We start from the raw sequence: 11,113 nt of genomic DNA on the forward strand, positions 1-11,113 counted from the left end.
CATCCGTTCGACAGGTCGCTTTACACCATTAGTGGTTTATTAATATTACTACAACAACAATTCTAAGCGACAAGCGCTTTATAATATTACAGCAACACCAAACCCAAACGATAAAACAGTTGGAAGAAGTTGCTGGTAAGTGTACTAAGCCGACATTTTTTACGAGAAAACTAGTTCCTTGAGCCAGTATTAGCACAACCAGGTATTCTTTCTTCAATTCAAGTTCTTTATTTTAAAGTAACAGTTCCAATTACTCAATTATAGGCAAACAATTCACTCTTTCATTGCTTTTTGCTATTTTTTTTTGGTGGAAACGTAAGCAGTGTGTAGTAAATACATATGTGTTGAAGCAAAATTAAAAATATTGTTAAGAAATCTTTGCAGCAGCCTCTCTGTGTACAGTCTTTTCGTTTTTACTCCAAATCGATACCTTCGCCGTTCACCTGAATCGTGATAGCCACATCGAGCGGCGGCGTTGACTCACGACTACCAGCCGGAGTGCCAGCTTGGCTGGACACCGGTGAACGATAGGGCAACTCATGCAGCTGTATGGCTCGTTCGCTGCTGCGTCTTAACGAACGGCGACGCGCATTTGACGCGGCATACTCCAGCTCAGCGTGTGGCAGCGCGCAATTGTTCACTTGCTGTTGGCGCTGGCGCGACTCCGCATAAACAGCATCGGTCAAGTCCAAAATGGTGGCATTCGGGCGCAACTTGGCAACTTCATCTGGCTTAACGCACTCTGCTGCTTCCGCGCCGCCACCATAACCGCATTCCAGTTCGCCCTGCAATTGCATGGCCTGCTGACGCGCATAAAAGCTGCTCGAGTAGCGTCCATCGGCGGAGCGTGAACGACGCTTCTTAACCGCCTCCGCGCAGACCGTCAATAAATTCTGAAAATATTTCAAAAGTTTTCATAAAATTTAATTTTTAATAGTTAAGTTCAAACGCAAACCTCATCCATGCCGTCGCGCGCCACACCACGCCGCAAGCGTCGCAGCCCGTGCTGCTCGTCCAGCTTGTTAGTCATCGCGGACATCCAATCCTTAGCGTTTGCCAGCGACAGCGAGGACTGTGAGCGCTCCGGCAAACGTGCGGGAAACAAGGATTCGTGTGTGCCGGTGACGGCGCCAGCTTCAAGCACGAAAATGCGCGGAAAGTCAATCACAAAATCGCGGCTGCGCATGAGTTCGCCGAGCGCTCCGTTGCGTTGTGCGCCAGCCGCCAATGTAGCGCTGAGATTTCCGTTACCAGCTGCAGCACCTGCAGCACTGGTGGCGTCTACCGGCGGGCGATCGGGTTCATATTCCAAAATGCTTTCCTCGCTGCCAAGGAACTGATGGAATATAGAAATATATACTCGATTAAATCGTACATATGTGTTCTAAACGATCAGCGCCATGTAGATGTAGTTGTGTTGGCATGACATGTGTTAACCGTTATATACAGTTATATGCTGTAGAGATCGATTTACCGTAAGCGGAGCTTTCCTTTAGTTTTAAAAGCCATTTCTCAAGCATTTTCTTTTATGACAATTTATTTTGTGAAAAGTTGAAGCAGCTTTATTCCAAAACTATATTTCGAAAACAAGTTTTGAAATCTGATGTATTTTGAAATGAGTGGTTATGGAAATTGTAATTAATATTTTACATTGAAATCACATTTCTGCAAGCTTTGGAAGCGTTCTAGACTCTAGCACCATGAAAGCAGCCAGAAAAGCCCAAAGCAAGCTTTTTTAAGCGTTCAAAAGCATAGTGGAAGTAATAAAAATTCGGCAGCGTTTTTAGAATTCACCATCTTAGTTTCGTTTATTTCATAAATTTTAGCGATTTTTTATTAACTATTTTCCGTAACTCTTGAATAGCGCACTTAACTAACTTAGCTTAATACATATACATATGGTTCGGTTATACATGTATGTATGTATGCATGTATGTACAAAATTTCAGTTATAGTTGAGTTTTATGAATTGAAAAACTGCTTTAAAGTTCGAAATTTTTTTCAGCTGGAAAATTTTTTTCTTGTGGATATTGCAACGATATTCAATCAAATGTATTAATTATAGCGTTTGAAAGAAAAATTATAGCGTTGAAGAGAAAAATAAAATAAAATTTAAAGGTGAAAAATAGTTCTAGCGATTCTTCAAAAGCAGCGAATTTACCTGTATGAACACATATTTATGCATATTTAAAATGAAAATTTATTGACATTAATAATTTCCAACTGTAATTTGAAGGCTTTCAGGGTATATTCACTTAAAAAGGTTATTACTATTGTGTTCCCTATACTTTTTTAAGCTTTACTTTTAACAAAAGTGTAAAAATTTTGTACAGATTTAATTATATTTTTTTTTAAATAATAACTGTCTTTTGCTTGAAAAAATTAAACTGAAAATATTTTCGTTTTTTGTGATCAATTAATTTAAGAGTTTTAATTAAATAAAATATGTTCAATAAAACACTAAATTAATTTGAAAATAATTAAATTTCGTTAAAAAATAACAATTTTAGTTAAAAATAGTTAATAAATAAAAAAAAAATTTCAAATAATTTTTAACAAAAAAATATATTTTTTGAGTTATATAACAAATCTAAATTTAATTGAAAACAGAATTTCCAATCATTTTTAACAAAAAATAATTTCACCGAATTAATTTAAAAAAAAATTAAATTAAATAAAAATAATAAAAAAATTAATTTAAAAAAATATACAAAAACTCTTAATTTAATTGAAAACAGAATTTGCAATATTTTTTAACAAAAAATAATTCTACCCAATTATTATTAAAAAAAAATTAAATTAATTAAAAATATTAAAAAATTAAATTAATTAAAAAAAAATATACAAAAAATCTAAATTTAATTAAAAACAGAATTTGCAATAATTTTTTACAAAAATAATTTTACCAATTATTATTAAAAAATTAAATTAATTAAAAATATTAAAAAATTAAATTAATTAAAAAAAATATACAAAAAATCTAAACTTAAAATTTAATGAAAATAAAAAAATTTAATGAATTTGCAATATTTCTTAACACAGAGTAAAAAAACTAGATAGAGAAAAAAAAATTTAAAAAATAACTAAAAACATTAAATTAAAAAAAAATTAAACAAATTAAATAAAAAAAATTATTAGTATTAAAAAACTATAATTTAAAAAAATTGTCTAAAATTAAAAAAAAATTATTTAAATCGAAGTCAAGTTGAAAATAGTACTTTCAATATCTTTTAATAAAAACTAAATTAACTTAAAAAGACAAATAAAAAATTTAATTAATAATCATTAAATGAAAAAATTAATTTGAAACAAAAAAGTTTAATATTTTAAAAATAAAAAAACTGTCAACATGTTCAACATAAATCTGTTTGATCCAATCAATATTATTAAAACAATTAAATTTAATTAGAAAAACTTTAATTTAATTTATAAAATAATTAAAAATGTTAACAATATTTTCCAAACAATTTCTTCGAGTAGAAATATTTTTATATGTAAAACAATATTAAATTTAAAAAAATTAAAAAAAAAATTAATCAAATAATAAATTTAAAAAAATAATTAAATAATAATTATAAAAAATTTAAAATATTATCAATATTTTTTTAAACAATTTCTTCAAGTTCAACATTTTTTAAAAATTAATTTAAAAAAATTAAATTAAATTCATAAAATAATTAAATTATATTAAAAATTTAAAAATATTAACAACATTTTTTAAAACAATTTCTTCGACTTCAATATTTTTTTAATGTAAAACTGTATTAAATTTAAAATAGTAAATTTAAAATATTATCAATATTTTTGAAAACAGTTTTTTCGGGGTAATATTTTGCAAGAAAATTTTACAATATTATCAATATTTTTTTAAACAATTTCTTTAAGTTCAATACTTTTTAATATAAAGCTGAATTAAATTTAAAAAAATAAAACTTTTAAAATAAATTAAATTAATAAAATATTTAAATTAACATTTTTTACAAAAATTGTTTCGGTTCAATATTTTTCATGAAAATAATACAAACATTGATATCTAATTTATAAATTTAAATTGAATTAAAAATTTTAATTTTATATGAATTTACTTTTCAATTCAAAGATTTAAATAATTTAAATAAAATATTTTTAATTTTTTTTGAGTTGGAATTATAATAATTGAACTAAATTTAATTAAATCTTTAATTTGATAAAAAAATTTATTCAAAAATTTAATTTAATTAATTACCTCATATAAATTATATTAATTTGCACTGTTTTTTTAGAAAAAAAAATTAAGTTATAGAAATTCTCAGGATCATAATTAGGAGGAAAATATATTTCAATTATTACACTTTCTTGTCGCAAGAAGAAATTTGCGCAAGTTTTGATTTAGATGAACAACGAAAAATATGCACTCAATATAATTCCAACGACATTTTCAATATTAAAGTATACACGCCTGATAAGCCAAATATTTTTACATTTCATAACGAGTTTCGATCAAAAAGTTAGGCAATTTCCTAAAAATATTTTGTAAAAGAATCGATTTGTAGCAATAATAATTTTTTCTACCACATGCCGAATAAAATTTCGAAGCATACCTACAGGGACTATTATGAAACTGTTGGTGTTGGGTTAAATGAGTGGCTATCACATGTGTATATTTCATGGAAAAATAAAAAAAAAATATTAATTCTAAAAAAATTAAAAAAAGTCAAAATTGCTGAAAAATCCTGAAAAGTTCTAAATATGATTATATGTATGTATCTATATCAAAACCAATGCTTTCGTATTATCAGCCTTCAGCCATCTGTTGTAATGTGAATAATAAAATCGTAGCATACCCTTAGGGGCTGCTATGGAATTGTGAGAGTGACTGCAATATGCATTTATAAACAGAAAAATTAAGAAACTACTACTAAATTTTAACTTTAGCTATTTCGAGAGTAAAAAAATGGCAAATTGTTGAAAATTATATGTGAATGTGATAAAGGTACGAGGAACTTGAACTAGGCAGCTACATAATCCCTTAATATTTTTTCTTGTTTTTGAGAGAATATTTTTAGTAAAACTGGTTCAAAGATATATAAGCTGCGCATACCTCCATAGTGTTGCAAGTAACCTATTACAAAAATAAAATATCAACATTCCTAAAAACCAGCAAATAAATAATAATAATTGTTACTTTGTGTAAAAAAATAATAAAATAAAAAAATGTTTTTTCGTTTTTATGAAAATTATATGTTTATATTTAATTTTTGAAATACTTTGTTAACTACGCTTACGCTACTACATATGTTTCTTTGTATGTATGTATGTAATTTGAAGAAAAAAGTTTCAAATCTGCACATTATTGTTTTGCGCATAATTGTTTCGCTTTGACTTAATTTCTACGTTTTAACTGCATGTTAAGTAACACATATCTGCTGTTCTATATTTCTTTTAGATATCATATCATATACTCGCGTAATATATACTATATTTAATATATATATGTATATGTATGGTATATATTTTCATTAATATTTAATTATTAAATGACTAGTCAATAGTCACCACGACTTTTGCGTTGTGTGTATCGGAACACCTGATTGCTCTTTTATTTAAGACTAAGAATTAACCGTTATTTTTTAAACACTAAAATTATTAAATTACTATTTTTAGTATTGTTTAAGTGTGTATGTATGTGTTTGTTTTTTTTTAATTTGGTATGTGGGTTGGATTTTTTTAGAATTTTTTGAGCAAAATTTTTGTTTTTGACAACTTAAAAAAAAATATAAAAAAATTTTCTTTAAAATATTTTTTAAATACTAAAAAAAAAACATGAAAAATTTAAGGAAAAGTTTACAGAATTTTTTAAAGAAAAAAATTTTTGAAAAACAAAATTAAAAAAAAGAAATGAAAATTTTTACAGATATTTTTTAAATAAAAAAAAAACATAAAAAATTTAGAAAAAATTTTAAAAAATTAAAATTTTTTATCAAAAAAAATTGATAAAAATATTTGAACCTTCTACAATAAAGTACGGAGATAAAAGCAAAATAGTATTTATTTAATTTCTAAAAAAAAATGTTCAATATAGATAATGATTAGGCCACAGCGAAAAAAAAAACTTAATATTGGCTTAGAATTAATTTTCTTCTTTTGCGTAAATATTTAATTATTTTATGACAGATTCTAAAAATTACATATTTTTTTTCCTTAGGCCTTCACTACATATAAAGAATACGACGTAAAATTTGCGCATTTTTTATAATTCTTCAAAAATTTTATTTATAATATTTTTATAATCAAAATTTTTTATAAAACTGAAACTTGAAATTTAAAAACGAAACATTTTTAAATACTTAAAAATGTTCTTAAGCAAAATTTTGTAGAATTTTTTAAGTTTTTTATGATTTCTTTTTACAATTTTTCGGAAAAAAAATCGTTAAAAAATATAATAAAATAAGGGAAGACTAACGTTCTTCAAGTAAAAGTTTTTTTATAGTTTGTTTGTTTTTAATATTTAATTGTTTTCAGAAAAAAATTAATTTACAATTTTTTACTTTCAAATTTTTTAGAACTGTTTTTTGATTTTTTTAGAACTTAAAAAAAGTTAGAGAAATATTGTATTTAAAAACCAAAAATTAGAAATATTTACAATTCTTTAGAAAATAAACGAAATACTTTAAATAATTTTTTTTAAAATACTTAAAATTTTTTAAATGTAAAATAAAAAAAATTGAAAGTTTTAGAAAATTGTTTAACATTTTTAACAAATTATTAGAAACAAATTTAAATTAAAAAAAATTTATTTTTTAAACTTCAAAAAGTTTATAATAAACAAGGTAAGGCCGACTTCTTCAAATAAAAATTTAAAAAAAAAATTTAATTACTTTAAATTGTTTTAAAGAAAAAATTTTTGGAAAATTTGTTGTAGAACTTTTTTAAGTTTTTTTTTATAAATATTTTTACAATTTTTCGGAAAAAAATCATTAAAAATTTATAATAGAATAAGGGAAAACCAATGTTCTTCAAATAAAAATTTTCAGAAAAAATTTTAATTTAAAAACCAAAACTTTTTTTAATATTTAATTATTTTCGGAAAAAATTAATTTATATTTTTTTTAGTTTTAGATTTTTTAGAATTATTTTTTAAATTTTTTAGAATTAAAAAAATGTTGTTTAAACAGCAAAAAATTAAAAATATTTACATTTTGTTAGGAACAAAATTAAATTTTTAAAATTTTTTTAGAAATACTTAAAAAAATTGCAATTTATAAGGAAATCTTTTATCACTTTTTTGTAGAAAAAATTTTAAATAAAATGAGTTTCAAATTTTTTTTAATTTTTTTTTAATTTTTTAGAAATTATTTTTTACAGTTTCCCCAAAAAAGTAAAGAAAAAATATATTTGAAATATTTTTAAATTTTTTAAAATTTGTTGTTCAAAAAATCTGTTTAAAAAAATAAAAAAAGTAAGACTAATTAAAAATAAAAATAAAATTTAGAAACAGAAAACAAACTTTGATATAAATATTGCTCTCCAACCTACAAATATCTACACACATACACATATACATATATGTGTATGTATATTCATATACATATGTATGTGTCTCATATACAATCATTAATCGTAACCGTTAAGTCTTAAAAAGTCTCAAAATGTTTTTCTCGCTTATACACTTAAGAATTACTTGCGTTCTCTACAAACTACTCTCTATATCATACAGACGATATCGTTTAGCGCTTAGCATAGTAAAGACAACACGAAAATACAAACATACAAGTAAGAACTAAAACTTAAAAATAATTTGAAAAACATTCACAAAAAAAATAAATTTTACTTTTGCACAAAAATAGCAAAAAAATTATTTACAGTTTACTTGTAGTGATGTGAGTAGCATAAGTGCAATAATGTGTGTGTGTGTGTGTGTGTGTGTGTGTGGTTTGATGAGTTGCATTGCAGCGTGGCGTCAAAGAAATCCAATTTCTCGCATTCACTCCACTTTGCCGCGCTGCTATTTGGCGTTTAGTGTTGTTATTGTTGTTTTTGTTGCAGTACGCCTAAACGTCGGTCACTTGGTGACTGGCGGTGGATACTTGCAACACCAAAGGCGCCGAGTTGCGGCGCATAATATGGGTGCTGGCGGTGTTGCTGCTGTTGTTGTTGTTGGGCGCGCCACTAGGGTGCGCATAGGCGCAGTTGTGCTGACAGCAGTTGCTGTTGTTGTTGTTGCCGCCGTTGCTGCGCTGTTGGCAGCACGCGCTATCACTTGGCGTGTTGTTGCAACAATTGCAATGACTATGATTACCACTAACGCTACTACCGCTAATGCCACTACTACTACTATTGCTGCTGCTAGCACAATTACAGTTATGTGCGTGTGCTTGCGCATGCGTCACTGCGCTCGCTGGCAGCTGTGTCTGTGTTGCACCAGGCGCACTCGTCGGTGTTTGGTGTGAATGCGATTGATGTGCGAGTTGTTGTTGTTGTGTCTGTGTTTGTGATGTCTGCTGTGCCGCGGAGAAGGGCGGCGCTAGCGCAACTACAATGACCTCCACATCGTTGCTGCCGCCCATTGTTTGTGCGGGGGGCGGCACGTGTTGTGGACTCGGTGTCGTGTGTATTTGATCACCCACCACAAATCCGTAGAATTTCAGCACGTCCAGCTTGCACATGGGGCAGGTGCGGTGCTCGATTAGCCACGGATCGATGCAGTTCTTGTGAAATTCATGCCTGAGTGGAAGAGACAAGTGGCAGATAAGAGCGGTGTTTGGGTTGTAAATATTAGAAAATGCGGAATTTCTATAGAGTTTCCAACTACTCACTTGCAGGGTAATACGCGTATGCAGTCGGATGGTTTGTAGGCCTCAATGCAGATGGCGCAACAATCGCTGTCCATATCCTTGTCATCGCTGCTCTTGCCCGTCTTTGTGGGTATTTTCATGATGGCCTTCTTAGTGACCGAACACAGTTGGCGCTGTGAGGGAGAGGAGAGAGGGGAAAGAGTGTATAACTGATGCTACTAAAAAATTATTGAACATTTTGAGCGTTATAAATTTCGATAAATATTGATTGCTATTGAGATATTTATCGATAATTTTTATATATCGATAATTATCACATATTCCTCATGGCATTGATCAACATAACCACTAGTTATCGATAATTATCAATATTTTATGCGACATTAACGATTATTTATATATCATTTGTAGATACCGATAATTATCGAAAAGAAAAACGTCGTTCAGAAGCTTGCCGCAAAATAACCACAAATTATTGATAATTATCGTCTTCTTAGGAAATGTTATCGATAATTTTTATAATTATCGCTTACCGTTCATGGCATTGATCAAAATAAATACCAGTTATCGATAACTATCGAACGTTTAAACAATAATTAATGAACTTTTATAGAAACAATTTTAAGATATCGATAATTATCGAAAAGAAAACGTCGTTAACAACTTTGCGCGAAATAACTGCTAATGATCGATATTTATCGACAGCTGTTGAAATATTTATCGATAGTTTCTATATTTCGCTCATTTTCGCATATTGCTCACCGCTGTGCTCCTATAAGTACTAGTTATCGATTATGCAACAATTAACAAACATTTTTATATTATTTGTATAATTATAGAAAGTCATTCGAAATTTTGCGCGATTTAACTATAAGTTATCGATAATTATCGACTATTTATGAAACATTTATCGATACATTTGTACATATAGATAATTATCAGATATTTCTCATCGCACTGCTAAAAACAGCTACAAGTTATCGATAATTATCGACTGATGATGCGATAATTATCGATAATTTATTTGAAAATTTTGAAATGTAAATAGTCGATTATTTATAAAAATTTTATCGATAAATTTGTATATATGGATAATTATCACATATTTCTCATCACATTGCTCAAAATAGCTACAAGTTATCGATAATTATCGACTGCTGACGTTATAATTATCGATAATTTATATATATATTTTGAAGATATCGATAATTACAAATAACTAATAGTTATTTTGAGAAAAGTTTTAGAGCGATTTAAAAAGCAAAACCGATTTTCACAAGCTATATGTAAAATCCAATGCTTATGGGACCGTATTTAATCATTAATCTTCGGCACCGCTCGCTCTTAGTGCTTTCCCACTTAATTCATATCGTTTTATTTCGTTTGGTGTGTTTGTTCGTTTAATTATTGATTTACCATAACTAAAAAAAACAAATTTTTGCGCACTTACCGATTGCTGATCCTTCGTCTGCAGATATCTAAAGCGTTGTATGTAGTAGAACAGCAACCACACCAGCGATATCACCATCAGCACAATGAAGGAGACGGACACAAACAGCACGGATGTTCTACGAATATGTAAGAGAGTAGAGAATAATAAAATAATCGATTTTTTTAAGCAGAAATATTTTAGAACTAATTTTTTTAATATTCAAAAATAATTATTTAAAGGAAGTTGAAAGAGAGAAAGTGATTAGAGAGATAAAAACTTGAGAGGTAACATATTTACAGTTATTCAAACGAAAAAGACGAGTATATATCGATAGTATAAAATAATAATCGAGCCACAACGAATACTTCGGTTTTAAATAGATAATATAGTTTTAAATATTTATATATATTTATATACATACATATTTGTATATATATATTTTTTATTTTTAAAATATAAGTAACATTCAAAGCTTAAAACTGTGTTTATTTGTGAAATAAAGGCATAAATTATATATTTTATGATAAATATATATTTTTGAGTATTTTAATATTGAGGATTATGTTTGTAATATTTTATTATTTATATAAAGTAATTAAAATTTGTAGGTTATGTTGAGTTAACTACGCCATTTTTTTTTTAACTTTATTCCATTTTATGAAAAATTTAAACAAAAAGTGCTTCTAAACATATCCATTTAAGTCACTAAAGGATTTGCTCGCTCATATTTCTCCTTCTTCAAAAATCAAAAAAAAAGTCACTATTTTTCATTTTAATCCAACTTTTTTGTGTTTATATTATTTCTAATATTTTTTTAAATATGTTATTTCAAACATAATTTTCTTTTGCATTTTTAATATTTAATTTTTTTTTAATTATATATATTTTTTTTTAATTATATATATAA

At 27.1% G+C, this 11,113-nt stretch overlaps 1 protein-coding gene across 1 annotated transcript in view; it reads right to left on the reverse strand.

The window, feature by feature from the left end:
- Positions 1 to 205: 205 nt before the first annotated feature.
- LOC120770895 (protein goliath) overlaps positions 206 to 11,113 on the reverse strand; it is a 131,626-nt gene continuing 120,718 nt past the window's right edge. The window contains exons 5-9 of the mRNA XM_040098561.1: positions 10,225 to 10,342; positions 8,796 to 8,947; positions 8,607 to 8,703; positions 956 to 1,336; positions 206 to 893 (exon numbers count right to left, since the gene is read on the reverse strand). Of these exons, the coding sequence (XP_039954495.1) occupies positions 414 to 893; positions 956 to 1,336; positions 8,607 to 8,703; positions 8,796 to 8,947; positions 10,225 to 10,342 (1,228 nt within the window). The 3' untranslated portion in view covers positions 206 to 413. The remainder of the gene's footprint in view (positions 894 to 955; positions 1,337 to 8,606; positions 8,704 to 8,795; positions 8,948 to 10,224; positions 10,343 to 11,113) is intronic.

This window comes from Bactrocera tryoni, chromosome 3 (assembly GCF_016617805.1).
Source record: "Bactrocera tryoni isolate S06 chromosome 3, CSIRO_BtryS06_freeze2, whole genome shotgun sequence".
Classification (NCBI taxonomy): Eukaryota; Metazoa; Arthropoda; class Insecta; order Diptera; family Tephritidae; genus Bactrocera; species Bactrocera tryoni.